At 42.4% G+C, this 16,425-nt stretch overlaps 1 protein-coding gene across 1 annotated transcript in view; it reads right to left on the bottom strand.

The window, feature by feature from the left end:
- APOOL (apolipoprotein O like) overlaps positions 1–3,317 on the bottom strand; it is a 52,430-nt gene extending 49,113 nt beyond the window's left edge. The window contains 2 exon segments of the mRNA XM_024195121.3: positions 3,146–3,166; positions 3,168–3,317. Of these exon segments, the coding sequence (XP_024050889.3) occupies positions 3,146–3,166; positions 3,168–3,317 (171 nt within the window).
- Between the last annotated feature and the right edge of the window lie 13,108 nt (positions 3,318–16,425).

Here is a 16,425-nt window from a genome sequence, read left to right as displayed (position 1 = left end):
GAATTTTCAGAATCACTTTGATATTTTTACTGTTTTAAAACCTTTATTTCAACTTTCAGTTTACCTTTGCAATTCAAAAGAGAATCTTTTGTATACTTGTGACAAGGGAACATTATGACAGGCAATGTATGTTCTATTATTAAGGACAGAGCAAACATGAAGTAATTTAGTAAAAGGAAAAAAAATGTGGGGTATCGGGAATATTACTCTTTGTTAAATGTCTATGATGCAAGACCATCAGCATTACTAATTATATACAATAGTGCATCGATTGATAACTTTATTCCTGCCCTCCACTTAGAATGTGTATCTACTGGTTGAGTTAAATTTCTAGAAATCAGGACTCCTGGGTCTATACCCAGAGATGCCATTGTCTTGTTATACCTTGGTCATGTCACTTTACCTCTCTGATGCCTCAATTTAAAAAAAAACAACAAAAAACAAAAAACCAGCATTAGAATATTTTATCTACTTTACAGGCTGTTGTGATGCTCCATGATTTCATTATGGAAGCTTCTGTCTCAACTCCACTTAATGGTTAGGTTTAGACATTGTTCTAAGCTCTATTTTGCATTGCTCTCTAAGTCAGGGATCTCAAACTCAAATGACCACGAGGGCCACATGAGGATTAGTACGCTGGTCTGAGGGCTGCATCACTGACACCCCCCCCCCGACTGCCCCACCTCCACTCCACTCCTTCCATGAGGCCCCGCCCCACCCACCTCTTCCTACCCCTTCCCTACCCCTATTCCAACCCCTTCCCCAAATCCCCACCCCTGCCCTGCCTCTTCTCTGCCTCCTCCTCTGAGCACGCAGCTCCCTGCTCCTCCCACTCCCTCCTGGAAAGTGCTAAGCGCCACCAAACAGCTGTTTGGTGGCGGGAAGCACCTGGAGGTAGGCCGGGGGCGGGGGGGAGGAGGGCAGCGGGTAGGGGGGGAGCTTGACAGCTGCAGGAAATAACTTGGGGGGATGCGGGGGGAACTTGGTGGGCCGCAGCAAATAACTCCATGGGCCGCATGTTTGAGACCCCTGCTCTAAGTTTTGATAGAAGTAACTGATTTTCATACAAATTGGAATGTTTAAAAAGGAGGGTAGAACTATTTTTTGGAGAATTTGAAAACTGAAGGAGTCTTTCTGCTCTTTAATCAAAAAATTAATATGTTTTACGTTCTTCTTCAGTGCCTCAGACTTTTTTGGCACAGTAGTGGTAGATTCAAACTTCACACTCAAGAATCAGATCCTTACCCACTTATGAAGGGTGAAGTTTTAATTGGTAGGGCATTTTTAAAGAAACAATTACCTAGGAGTATTAGTCCTTAGGAGCTGAGCCATAGACATAGACAAAAGAAGAGTCTGCGGCACCCACATGCAACCCACATTGAAGTCAAAAGGGCTCCATGTGGGCATAGCAGTCCATCCCCATGCAATATACTGCAGGATCTAGGGCTTACATTTGTATTTGACACCTATTACTTTTACACCTGATCAGCCATTAAACACTAGACCTTAAATAACATTTTTAAGGCCATCTTAATTCCCCCACTTCACTCTGTGACATGATTTTAGCACCCAATATCTTACAAACCAATTTAAGTATATACATAGAGGTGTGCAAGATCAGAGGTATCTTTTTACTGTAAAGTTAGTATACAAGCATTCATAGGGAAAAAACTAGAACATTGGTTTCCACTAGCCATTTAATCGGGCTTTGGTCAAATGATGCAATATAAGGGTGTTGAATTTCATTTTTCTTTTCTTGTGGCAATGGGAGGAAGATTATCTGAAATGACTTGGTCAACTTATTTTTAAAATCACTAATATTTAAAATTGGTGTGTGTACAAATGCTGCATTCAATGCATTTTTAAACAGAACATAAGAGGAAAGCCAGTATTTCCCTATGGCTATAAAATGTGACTCTGCTTCTAGGTGAATACAAGACACCTAGAAGCAGAGTCACATTTTAAAATGTCAAGAAAAAAAAAGTGACTCAGTGACTCCAACAGATATTTTTGGCACACCCTAAGAGATACACAGGTAATCATGAGTAAGGCTATGATTTGGTCACGGAATCCGTGACTTTTGCAGACCTCCATGACTTCAGCCCGCAGCCGCTGGGAGCTTCAGGGTACCCCCACCGCCCATGGTGGCTGGGAAATGCAGGATAACCCTGCCACCGGAAATGGCAGGCACCCTGCAGCTCCCCAGCTGGGGGGAGAGAGGGAGGGAAGAGGGGGAATCCCCTGGAGCTCCCTAGTCCCCATGGGCAATGGGGAATCCCCCGCAGCTCCTCAACCACAGCAGGGGTCCCTCCCAACCACTGAGCAGGGGTCGCAGCTCCCAGCCACGGCAGGACAGGGTGCTGGACCCTCCTCTCCCCATTTTGTCATGGACATTTTTAGTAAGAGTCAGGGACAGGTCACTGCTTCCGTGACTTTTTGTTTATTGCCTGTGACTTTTACTAAAAATGTCCATGACAAAATCGTAGCCTTAATCATGAATGAGCAGGACAAGTCTCCAATACTGAACCCCACACAGCTGTCATCAAGACAACATTAACCACCGTAAGGCAGGGGCTACAAGTGGCCAAGGCGGAGACACAATAGGAGTGTGGAGAGAGCCAATGAAGAAGTGAGGGGACTATGACTACACAGACGCATGTCACGCTGTCTGCGCGGCCTACAGTGCAGAGCCCCCCAGTCTCCATGGTGGGTACTCCACCCGGTCACAGGCTCTGGGCCATCGGTACGACCTAGCCCCCATGTGCCTCTTCTGCCCATGCTGGAGGCTCAGAGAACATCCCAGGCCACTGCCGTGCAGACCAGCCAGGGCAATGGCAATGCCTCTCCCAGCCGCACGCCCCTGCCCCTTGGGGGCCCCGCCCCGCAGCACCGTAGGAAGGAGCGTCCGGCTCCCTGCGCAGCCAGGAACCCCGAGAGGAAGTGTCGGCGGAGCAGGCCGGCTAGGATCCCTGGCGGGAGGACGCCCCCCGTGGCCCTGAGGGGAGAGCTGGGAGCAGACAACGGCGGTGGGAGGGACTCGGGGGGAATTGCTGCCCCCACCCGATCTGCTCTCGCCTATAACGTGTCCCGGGGCCAGAACCGCTGCCCCCGCCCCATGGCAGTTGGAGCGGGGACGGACGCTCACCTTAGCCGCCATTTTAGTGACCCCTCCTCCTGTCCAGTGCCCCAGCAACGAGTTCGTACGGCAAGCGAGGAGGCCAAACCAGTGCTCTTCTTCCGCGGGGCCTCTGGGGCTGGCCTGGCACTCCACCCCCTGAGCGTGAGAGACGGTGGGCGGGGCTAAAGACACCGCTCATCAGAGCCCCCCTGTCAGATTTGAATGTGAAGCGCGCCAATGCAACGAGCTCAACGTTTCTTCCTGAGAGACTGTAATCAGGTTTTGATCATCATTTCTCATAGCTTGGCCGTTCCCCAGGAGTTCGCCATCTAAGTTTCAACTTTAAAAGATTATGTAGCAACACAATACGCTCATTCACAAGCTGCAGGGGCTCAGAGTGACACGTAAAACATAATGGGGTTTGGCTACAATATTTTCCAGCTGAGGTAAAGAAGCTAACGGGAAAATGAAGGACAGCTTCTGACAAAAAACAAAACAAAACAGGTGTGGGAAAGAAAACGTATGTCCTCAACTGTGAAAGGTAACCCAGAGCAGGGATACAGGTTGACCAAGTACTTTATGACCCTGAGACATGGTGGCAGAAGCTATGAAAGTGACTGGACTGGTTAATATCAGTGTGTCTTCTCCCATTGAAATAGGAAACTTTAATCATTCATGTTTCTGGGGAGCAACAGAACTGGAAATATAATTCAAGCTTCTGGGAAGGAATAAAGTAGAAAAAGCCCTTTCAGGCTTCTAAGAAGTGATGTGTTACTGACATGTATCATTTCAAAGGGGGGTATTTTTTGGAGAAAATTAATCAGAGAAAAAGGAAACTGGATCTTCCAGTCTGATCTGGCTGCTTTGTGCTGAGCCAAGGAAGCAAAACAGCCAGGAAACCAGCTTAATCGGTGTAGGAATCCTGAGATGGGGTAAGATTGCTGTAATGACTTGGCTTCTATGCCACTCCCCTTCCCAGCCTCTAGCACAGGGGTCTCAAACATGCAGCCCCTGGAGTTATTTGCTGCAGTCTGTCAAGCTTCCGCCGCCCCCCTGAGTTATTTCCTGCGGCTGCTAAGCTCCCCCAGCGCGCCCCGTCCCCGCTCCTCTGCCTGCCAGGTGCTTCCTGCCGCCAAACAGCTGTTTGCCGTGCTTAGCACTTTCCAGGAGGGAGGGAGAAGGAGCGGGGAGCCCCACGCTCAGGGGAGAAGGAGGAGAAGCTGCAGGGCAGGGGAAGGGATTTGGGGAAGTGGTTGGAATGGGGGTGGAGTTGAGGTGGGGACTTTGGGGAAGGGGTTGGAATGGGGGTGGGGGCCTCATGGAAGGGGTGGAGTGGGGGTGTCAGTGATGTGGCCCTGGGGCCAATGTACTAGTCCTCATGTGACCTTCCTGGTCATTTGAGTTTGAGATCCCTGCTCTAGCATAAATAGATTTCGGCATAGAAATGCTCAGTGTTTCCACACCTAACTTTTAGGCACCTTTAAAATCAGTAATATTCACAAAGCCTCAGTTAGGTTTCCTACAAAATAAATGTCGGGAGATAGGCACCTATGAATGAGATTCATAAAAGCCTAAATGCTAGGGGGCACCCTGCCTAAACTAGCCAATAGGCGATGCCAAGGGGAGGAGTGTGTGGTAAGCCCCCCCCTCCTCAGAGAGTTCAGTCCCTAAATCTAGGCTTGAAGCAGTTGCCTGTCTCTGTTTAGGATTCTCAGCTGTGAACCCAAAGCCAGGTGCCTAAGGTGTTTCTTGCAGTAAGCTATGGGGGAGGAGGACCTTCCTCATAACGTTTAGTGATTAGGGTACTTACCTGGGATGTGGGAGACCCCCCCACTTCAATTCCCTCCTCTGCTTGAGAGAGAGAAGGGAGATGCTACCTATCAGGACAGTACCTTAATGACTGAGGTATGGTATATTCTGAAGAGGGGAAGATGGTGCCCTCAATCTCTGCTGTTAAAGCTGTTCCACTTTGGACAAATAATTGAAGAGTCATGGTAGCCATGAATTGTATGGCAAGCTCACAAAATTGGGGGTTGGGGTGCAAGGGGGGAGGGAGGAGGGCTCCAGCTGGGGGTGCGGGCTCTGGAGTGGGGCTGAGAGGTTGGGGATGTAGGAGGTTGCTCCAGCCTGGGATGGAGGGGTTCGAAGGATCAGGGCTGGGGAAGGGGGTTGGGGCATGGGAGGGGGGCAGGGGTGCAGGCTCCAGGCAGCGCTTACCCCAAGCATCTCCCAGAAGCAGTGGCATGTCCCCACTCCGGCTCCTACGCCAAGGCGTGGCCAGGCAACTCCGCACGCTGCCCTATCCACAGGCGCCGCCCATGCAGCTCCCATTGGCCGCAGTCCCCAGCTAATGAGAGCTGCAGAGGCAGTGCTTGGGGCGGGGGCAGCGTGTGGAGACCCCTGGCTGCTCCTATGTGTAGAAGCTGGAGGGGGGACATGCTGCTGCTTCCGGGAGCTGCGCGGAGTGGGGCAAGTCCCCGACCCTGCTCCCCAGCTGGAGTGGGGCAAGCCCTGGATCCCGCTGCCCGGTGGGGAGCTCGAGGGCCGGATTAGAATAATAGAATATCAGGGTTGGAAGGGACCTCAGGAGGTCATCTAGTCCAACCCCCTGCTCAAAGCTGGACCAGTCCCCAGACAGATTTTTGCCCCCAGATCCCTAAATGGCCCCCTCAAGGATTGAACTCACAACCTTGGATTTAGCAGGCCAATGCTCAAACCACTGACGTATCCCTCCCCTTAAAATGTCTGGAGGGCCAGATGCGGCCCCCGGGCCACAGTTTGCCCACCCCTGTGCTAAAAATTCATATGCCCCTTCATGCTTTGACCACCATTGCAGAGACATGCTTCTATGCTGATGACGCTCATTAAAAAATAATGCATTAATTAAATTTGTGACTGAACTCCTTGGGGGAGAATTGTATGTCCCCTGCTCTGTTTTACCCGCATTCTGCCATACTGTATATTTCATGTTATAGCAGTCTCGTATGATGACCCAGCACGTGTTGTTCGTTTTAAGAACACTTCCACTGCAGATTTGAAAAAACACAAAGAAGGTACCAATGTGAGATTTCTAAAGCTAGCTACAGCACTCAACCCAAGGTTTAAGAATCTGAAGTGCCTTCCAAAATCTGAGAGGGACGAGGTGTGGAGCATGCTTTCAGAAGTTTTTAAAAAGCCACACTCCGATGCGGAAACTACAGAACCTGAACCTCCAAAAAAGAAAATCAACCTTCTGCTGGTGGCATCTGACTCGGATGATGAAAATGAACATGTGTTGCTCTGCACTGCTTTGGATCGTTATCGAACAAAACCAGTCATCAGCATGGACACTTGTCTTTTGGAATGGTGGTCGAAGCACAAAGGGAAATATGAATCTTTAGTGCATCTGGCACATAAATATCTTGCAAAGCTGGTTTCAACCATGCCATGCAAATGCCGGTTCTCACTTTCAGGTGACATTGTAAACAAGAAATGGGCTGCATTATCTTCCATAAATGTAAATGAACTTGTTTGCCTGAAGCAATTGGCTGAACAAGAAATAGGACTGAGTGGATTTGTAGGCTCTAAAGTTTTACATTGTTTTATTTTTGAATGCAGTTTTTTTTGTACATAATTCTACATTTGTAAGTTCAACTTTTATGATAAAGAAATTGCACTACAGGACTTGTGTTAGGTGAATTGAAAAATACTATTTCTTTTGTTTTTTACAGTGCAAATATTTGTAATAAAAATAATTATCAAGTCAGCACTGTACATTTTGTATTCTGTGTTGTAACTGAAATCAATATATTTTAAAATGTAGAAAACATCCAAAATATTTAAATAAATAGTATTCTATTATTAACAGCGCGATTTATTATGATTAATTTTTTTTAATTGCGCTATTAATCACGATTAATTTTTTAATCGCTTGACAGCCCTAATTGATAAAGTGGCAAATCTCAGTGTTTTGTACTGTTTCCAAATGTGCACATAAGACATGGCTTTTAAAAGATGTTATCGTGGTTTGTGTACTCTGCTTTTCAATGTGCTCCTTCTATAGAGTGAAATCCAGGCCCGACATAAGTCAATGGAAGTTTTTGCCATTGACTTCAATGGGGCTAGAATGTCACCCATTATTTTTTATTAATGTTAATGGGAGTTAAGTAGTACTGCCTTTCCAAAGGAGTTTATACCACATTAAAGTTGTTATTCACACAGATTATCATTCTTTGACTGTTCTTCATTTTAAGGACAGCATTCTGTGCTCCATTAGCCTTTGAGATGTTCTAATTCTCAATGTTCTTTGGTGGCACTGCTTGGGGAGATTGCTTCCTTCTCTCCGATAAAAGTTGTGTATCATTTTGTTTTAAAGTAATGTATCTAGGGAGTCTGTCTTTCTTTCTGAACAGGGCATAGCCAAATGTGACTCCAACCTTGACTGGGTGTCTAGCTGCTACTGCAATACAAATAGAAAATAACAATAAATAATTAATAATGTGCTAACTCACCTTGCTTACGAGAGGAATCTGGTGTCATGCTAATCAATATCAAAGTTAACTAGAAACTGATTAATGTGAGCTGCAATTTTGTGTAAAATTGAAAATATGCTTTAGTATTCCGCAATGACCTTTAAGGTGGCAGACCTAATATGCTTTTATGGTCTCTTTCCACCATCACTCATACTTAAAAAATTTCTTCTCTCTTTCTCCTTTAACAGTTGTAGGGTTTGATCCTGGAAACAACTGACAATCACGGGTAACTTTACTCACCAGAATAGTTCCATTGTACTTAGTGAACTACTCTTGTGCTTAATTGTTTGCAGGATCAGGCCCCTAGATAACACCAAAGTAAACATTAAGGTGTATTTTTCATATATAAAATTTCTTCCCTTCTGTGCTGGAGCATGCAATAAGACCGTTTGATGGCTTTTTTTCTGAACTTCTTGAGTGCTGGTGCAAATGCTGATGCTCACAATTTAAGTAAGTGGGTAGTATCTCTCACTTGAAAGGAATGGAAAAGCTGATTAAATGAGAATTGCTTTGGCCAAAAAGCTTGTTTAAACAGCTGCCTTCGGGGTGCCTAATAGTAACCACACAAAGTTTCAGATAATTGCTAACAAAATGAGGCTCAGTGCTATACCTGAATCCACACAGGATCCTTATGCCTGCACAAATCCTTGCGGGACCAAGACCTAGGTTGAGTAACCTATTTAAATTACATTATAGGACACAAAGATAAAAGAAGAGAGAAGCACAAAATTAAGTGCAGAGAATTCAGTTTATTGAAGTCCAAATTTACAACTGAAGTTTACAACTTATTTCCCCCAAAACAAAAGCTACTTTTGAATTTAGGAGGAATAAATGTCCTTTTCATAATGTACAGACTATATCTTTTAAATAAGTTAATATCTTTGAAAAAAGAGCAATATGTTCCTTTTTTAATGTTGCAGTGCAACTTACAACTTACACGTCTGTGCAATGTACCATGAGGTATATGCCCAGTGAGCAACACACAGTGAAATTTTCCATTCATAAATTCTCATTGTAGACACACAAAAAGATAACCTGTGATAGAAAAAATGCAGCCAATTACAATAATTCACACAGAACTAATCTGAAAAGAGAAAAGAAAAAGAAACTAACATTCATAGCCTATATCAATTAGTGGATCACCTCCCAACATAGGACAAATATAAAATTAAGTATACTGTTGGGAAACTGAAGAAGTACTGTATTATCCAGGGGTTGAAATTTATTTTTACCTGTATGAGTCTAAAGTAATTCATTTTCTGTCTCTGTAGCATCGGTGAGCTGAAGGACTTTATCTACTACAGAATCTAAATGGTGTCTACTCATAAAAGGGACCTTCAGATATAAATATGATGCTAATTATTATATTGCAGTCTCAAAATATCCAACCATGTATAAACTGGAATACAATCCAGGATTCTTCCCTGGCTCAGATAGACATTTTATCATCACCTCTCAGTTTTATTTCACAGCTAATTATGAAAACATGCAGCAGGTGGGGCTGAAACACCTGTAATGTGAACATACTGGTACGTGAAGCATTGAATCTTCAAACTTCTTTTCAGGATGGCTCCTACTAAAATACCGTTTTTCTCTTTATGACAGAAAACATACGTTTTCTTTTAGAAATAATCAACCACAACGTAGCTTTGTGATAAATAACAGTTCTGCCTCTAATACATATATACATATTGTCTGTAAACAAAAATGCCCATAAATCATGGAGTCTCCATGATTTTTATACAAGGCGCTATAGAATTTTTTGTTGTTGAAAACAGTCCTAGTGAAAGTTTGGTTTATAACCTATTGCTACAGAAATAGTAAGAATGTTCATATTTACAAAAGAAAGACCATGGAGACTCCATAGCATTATTTGCTAATGATCTTAAGTTAGCAGGATTTTCAAAATACACTTTGTGAGCTTGTTCAGATTTGATTAACAGTACAGGTTGAACACCAGCAGTGTAATACTCTAGTGATTTGGTATTTCAACCCCTGAATATACAAAGACATTATTACTACAGCCTACTTCACAGTTTATATGCAAGTAAAGTGCAAGCCATAGTACAAGGGTGTCATACATTTAAGCATTATCTAAAATAGGCTCTCTATTTGTACAACTCTTAATATCTACTTTAGTAAACTAGACAGATGTCACCTATGACCCAGCAATTAATGGTGTTACGAGGATATTTTCTTTTTAATTAATACAGCATCAGTGTCGAATGCAAAAGGACCCTTAATACTAGTGCTTTCCTCTTATTGTCTATCCTTTTCTCTTCCTAGCTTCTTAGACTGAATTGCTTCAGTTTCTTGGTAAAACAGAAGTCCTTACTGGATACTAAGCCTAATTTAGCATTTATAACAAGTCTCACTTTTACTTTGACCAGTGAACAGAGTTTGTTGGTTAAGACGTGTTTTATAGTTGCTAGTGACAAAATGCAAGAGAGAATCAAGATAATATGGAAATGTAAGTTATTTGCAACATTCTGCCAGATGCATTTACAATAAGTAAAAACAGCTGTATTGAGACCCCACAAATGCCTCAGACTGTATAATATTCTAGAAGTTTGGGGACAGAAGTTTATTGGGCATTTCCAGTCAAGTAACATAGTTCTCTAGCTATTTTATCTCTCGTATAACAACAGCACTTACATCAAGTACTGCATATAGAGTGGCTGTAATGCACACTGTACAGTACTCAACTGTCACATTTAATGCATGCAGTGTGCGTACATATTTTAATAAAAATAGACAGTTCAATTTGTTTATTCCAGCACTGGCCTGTATTAAGAATGACTATAAAATTTTTCTGAATACAGTGAATATACAGTCAGTATTTTTTTAATGAGGTGTGTAACATTTTCATTAACACCAGATTGCAATAGTATATCAGCCATCTCAAAATCAGACAAAGGTTAAACAATATTAATTTTAATCTTCCTTCCAAATATGGAAGTATGACGTAAACTGTAACATGTAGAAAATAAGTTTTCTTTAAAAAAATGCTCCTTTATTCTATTAGTTATATTAAGATTAGAGAATCAGATGCCTATACATTAATAAATAGAGCTGATCATAATTAAAATACTGGTTCTGATTATAAGAAGCTAAGGAAATAAAAATCTTTTAAAAATCAACCATAAAAATATTACACTTCAATAGCTGTTACTTAAATAATATGAAATATAAAACAAATTTCCATTCACTAATGGATAACATGGCTGAGATTAGATTTAGATACTAAGTGGTATGTGTTAAAACAACATCTTTGCAGGCCCTAAGCTACAGTATGTAAATTTATTTGGGTGGAAAAGGAGATAAAAGACAAAAGCAAAGAGAAATCTAGGACACCTATGAAAGCTTCTTCATAGCTGAGGTTTAACGAGAAAAATCTGATAGACGAAGAAGTAAAAGGAGGCAGTTTAATAAGATCTGATGGGTCAAAAAGGAGCTATAATGCCTCTCCTCACATAAAAGTAACAGTCCACAAAAAATCTAAGGCCCCAGCATAGCAATTAACCACTGGCTAAACTTTAAGCAAGTGCATAGTTCCACTGACTCCAGTGGGACTTTGCATGTGCTAAAAGTTAAGCACCTGCTTAAATGTTTTAATAGATCAGGGCCAGAGTGCTCAGCACCTTGCCCAAGTTATCCCTAGCTGAGTTAATATTGCTATCGCCATCGTTATCCAGTTTTTGCATTCCCCTCTTGTGGGGTCCCAGAGTCCGGGCTCCAGCTCGCAGGGCCGCCCAGAGGATTCAGGGGGCCTGGGGCAAAGCGGGCCTAAAAAAAAGGTACCACCCGCTGTGGCGCTTGTACTTACTGGGCGGCGCTCCGAGGCGGCGGCGACGGGTCCTTCAGTTGCTCCGCGTCTTCGGCAGCACTGAAGGGCCCCCCGCCGCCGAAATACTGCCGAAGACCCGGAGTGACTGAAGGGCCCCCCGCTGGGTGAGTAAAAATTAAAAAGGCGCCTCTAGCCAGAAAGGGATTCTTGGCCAAGGCTCACGGGGCCCCTGCGGGGCCCAGGGCCTGGGGCAAATTGCCCCAAGTGTCCCCACCCCCTCTGGGCGGCCCTGCCAGCTCGAGCCCAAATGTCTACTCCGCAATTTTATAACCCTGTAGCCTGAGCCCCGCAAGCCCAAGTTAGCTGACATGGGCCAGCCACAGGTGTTTTATTACAGTGTAGACATACCCCTTATGTCTTCCCTACAAATGCCTAGTTTCCATATTTTGAAACTTAAGCCAATTAAATGCCACTTTAGGAAGTTCTCCCTTGTAGATATTACACTAACATTTGCACAGTTTGAATTGTGGTGTGCTGTGGCGGACATTTTAGAGGAACAGGTCCCCAATCCTGCAGAACAATCCATGCAGGCAGATCCCAATATCCTTGCTGACCCTTTTCAGGATTGGGTTCATGGTAGTAGCCCAGTTTTCTGATTTACCCGCATCAGTAAATTGGCATTTAGTCTGTAAATTAAATTATACTTTGAGGTCAATTGACCTCATACAGTCTCAAGTCTCACAGGTCTTTCTGGGACACTTGTGTCATGGGACAGTTAAGCCTTTGGGCTCAAATTCTCTGGAGCAGCTGAGTGGCACCTGGCACAAGTCCAGCGTGTTTAAAGGGAGCAAAAATTGCTTTAAGTCATCTTTGTGACTCCTGACATTAAATGTTGGCCCAAACCTTAGGCATTCAGACAGCTCTGTCTCACAGTGACTTCCAACAGCTCCAAGGGGCTGACAGCCAGGGTTTGCCAGAATGTAAGGAAACCCCAGCTATGTTCCCTTTCTCATAGGCACATGCACTGTGTTGGTGAGTGAGAGGGCTTTACACAGCATGGTGGCTTCGTGCCACTGGAGGATTGCAGGAGATTGCATGTTGAGATAGTACTCAGAGACCCAGATCAGATGGTCTTAAGTGTGCTTTGTGTCACTGGAGAAGTACAAAAGCAGATTTAATGGATCTGAGTTTAATGGCCCTTGGAGTTTCATAATGTTCCTCAGAGATGTACTGTACTTTAGGCACGATATGGAATTTCTGCCAGAATCTTAATTTTGATGTCAACACTTTCGTCACCACTGATAACATTCTCAGTCTCTACCCTTTCAACAGTCCAATCTAAATCCCCTTAAAGTCAGTAGTAAGACACCCATCAACTTCAGTAAGAGGTTGGTCAGGACTCAAGATTTCTGTAGAATAACTGGAGAACTTTCTTAGTAAAAAGAACAGGAGTACTTGTGGCACCTTAGAGAAGGTGCCACAAGTACTCCTGTTCTTTTTACGGATACAGACTAACACAGCTGCTACTCTGAAACCTTCCTTAGTAAAAGCTTTCAAATGGTACCCTTCCCCAAACTGCAATACTTTGACACATACAGCATGCATACTTTGACCTAGAAAACTATAATTAAAGAGGAGAAGTTGGGGTAAAGTTAAGTTTTCAGCTAAGGTTCTTCAAAACCCGAGAACTCCCTGCATCAATTGTATGGATGCCACTCCCTCTCCCGCTTCTCTTGTCACCCCCCACAAAAAAAAAAAAAAGACAAATGATGCGCCAGTTTTCCAGTTAATATACAAATGGGTAGTGGCCCGGCTCTGACAATGGACTGATGATCAACATTCCAAGTTCAAAATTCTCTGTTTGGCATAGTGGCTACCTGAGTCTTTTGATAACAAATGATCAGGGCTGCCTTGTGGCAGTAAGACCTATCCTAATCCAAGAGGTGCTTATGGGCTATTTGGGAAAGAAGGACCATAAAGTTGGCACAAGACAAGATGGTTCTTAGGCCTAAAGAAAAAGAAAGAAAGAAAGAATCTCCTGTCAATGTTTGAGAAAGTGCAGCCCGGGGGGAAGGGGGGGGGGGGAAGATGACTTTAATTCACCTTTGAACCCTCAGGACTGCAGGTTACTGAGGGGTCAGTGCAGGCCCCAAGGCAAATTAGAGCTGCCAAGAGCTACTCTAATTTACAGGAGCCTCCTGATGGCTTGTCTAGCGGCTGTGTCACAGTCCAGAATCTTCATTGCACTATGGAGATAATGCCTCTGATACCCATGATAACAGCTCTACACTGTTGTCTCCCCCTTTGTGTGACAGCTATGGCCCGTATTTGCTTTTGCATGTAGGAACTGGGATAAGAGATAAAATCTGACTCAACATCTGTGCTCCATGATTATATTAAAGAATACTGATGTTGCAACTTGTTAGAGCTTCTCTTTTCCTTTGATTATTTCTTTTTATTAAACAGAATGAGTTCAGGGACATTTTCATTTGATAATATGACAAAATAAAAAATGTCTCAAACCCTTCAGGAAGTGCTACTGAGATAGATAGATATCGGGATGATCAAAGATCTGTATTTAGAGGAAATGGAAGAATAACAATAATAAAAAAAGAGGGTGGCTGGTGAAAAGCATACAATCATTTACAAAAAGAGCATCTAGCAACAAAAAGACATACTGAAGTTTGTGGAGTCGCAGGAAAGCCATGCTGATTGAATGACATCTTTGGTTAAAAATATTACTGGCAGAAAGTCTGAATGAAGGCTCAAAGTGTTTGGATAACTTTGAAAACATTTGAATAAATAAAATACATCCAAACATATTGTTTATGTGGTTGAAGATAAGAATACAGGATTTATCTGAATATTCAGGCAGGAATTCTGTTGAAATAATAAATATTATATATTGATTCTGGGCTTGATTTTGCGCCACCATTGAAGTCAAGAGAGAGCCAATCCTGCCCTTACTCATATGCAACCTTATTGATTTCAGCAGGACTATATGTGGCGTTAGTCAGCAGGACTATATGTGGTGTTTGGATCAGGACTCCAAACCTCATTGCACTGGAGCAGAGCTTTGCACAGCTGAAGCAGTGGGGAGGCAGATGGCTCTAAGTCTAAGGCATCTTTTGTCTTCCCCGAACCTCAGGGCTGGATAGGAGCTGAGCCAACTATGAGCACAAATTTGAACAGCCTCAGTGCCATTATGCCACAAGGTTCACTGGAATGCTGTGTTCCCTAGCCCTGCCCTTATGACACCTTTTACACTGGGAGCAAGAACTGGTGGAGTAGATCTGTCTATATTCTTCTGAGATTCTTCTATGCCAAGATAAATTTCTAACAGCCTCTTTTAGGGCAGCTTTTTGACTTTCTTGCACAGCCTGAGAGGGCAAAATAGGCAGAAGCAGAGCCAAATATCTGACCTCATATGTCAAACAAAATGTCTGTATTAACCAGCCTAGTAATTTATTTTATTCAGTGGAAAAGATGGAGGCTATTTTTAAAATGTAGGATGTATAATTCACATTTTAAAAACAATTTCTTATTTTAACTTAAAGAACTCCACATCTTTATTCTCAAGTGTTTTTTTTTAAACCTAAATACAGAAAGTCTTGTCTTGTTTGGTTTAGAAAGTAAAACTCTGCTTCTCCTAATATTAAACAGAAATTGAGGGGCATACATTGGTTGACATTTTCTTAGCAAATCAGCTTTAACTGATTCTTATTTATTGTACAGAATTTTGTATGCATGTAAGTAAATGTGTCAAAATTCTTTGTCTTTATTGACGTGTTAGTGATATTTGTAAAAGCTAAAAGAATAAAAATACTGTTATGGGACTTAGAAATATTTTTTTCCTTGTTCTAGGGACTAAGCATTGCTCCAAACCTATCTCCCAGTTTGTCTCAACCCCAGCCATGAGAAACCTCTCCAGAGTATACTAAAAGGAAAAATAGTTCATTTTCCTTATTAGCTCACTTTTTAAAATCCTGAATAACCAAAACACATTTCAGCTTCTTTGATGGGGATGGCTCTCCAAGAGTAAAAGATAGACTCATATCACTTAGAACTTCAAAACGAATAGACTCATGCCGAGGAAAGCTTTAAGAAAATATGATCAAAAGAAGTTGTGATCTCTTAGCCATGGGAGGGATTAGTTTTATGGCCTAGTCTAATCTCAGCCACTCATTATCTTTCAGAAATACCTTTGATTATTTTTCTTTTAATTATACTAAACCCTCTGAGAAATGAAGGTTGCGATCCAGTCTCTTAGCTATCATTTTTGTTTATTTTTGGAGGCACATATCCACTAAGAAAAAATATTATTTTTCTATTTTAGCTCTATCCAATTAATATTTGAGAAGAAGAGTGTAAGTTCACTTTTTAATGTTTACCGAAAACTTCATTTAACATGTTCTCCAGTCAAGTGGCATTTTTTCATCTTTGGGTTACAATACAATGGAATCCCTCTTGAGTATTGTTTTAAAATCTTAGTACAAAAGCACAGACTGTGGTTTGGGTTTGAAACAAAATGCAGATGTTTAAATCTCAGTAAGAACACCAAAAGCACAATCCATTTAATTAGTATTCTGTGACTATCTATAGCTTCTTGTTAATGCACATACAGTATGCAGTACAATTTCAAAGTGGCTTTTCCACCTTACACCATTGCTTATTTCAATACATAATACTCCTTCCACACCATATGGAGGACAGCAATAAAAAAATAGTGATATATATCTATCTATATCTATATCTATAATATTTATAGATCTGATATGAACAAAAGTTAGAAAGATACCTCTTCTCATGCTCTTTCTATTCAGTGGTGCACTAATTAAAATGTTCACATAGTAAATACATTCAGATTTGTGTTTACTGTTTGCATGAATATCGCAACTCTGATTTTGGTGAATGTGTGATGGCAAGTTTTTCTCGGTCTATTCCCTGCACCTTCATTATTGCTCCAGTTCAGCAAAGCACTTAGGCACAGGCTTAACTTTAAGTGCATG

The sequence above is a fragment of the Terrapene carolina genome, unplaced genomic scaffold, assembly GCF_002925995.2.
Source record: "Terrapene carolina triunguis isolate 2854851 unplaced genomic scaffold, T_m_triunguis-2.0 Scaffold131, whole genome shotgun sequence".
In the NCBI taxonomy this organism is placed as follows: Eukaryota; Metazoa; Chordata; order Testudines; family Emydidae; genus Terrapene; species Terrapene triunguis.
Note: the sequence above shows the minus strand (reverse complement) of the source record. Positions and strands in the feature narration are given on the sequence as shown.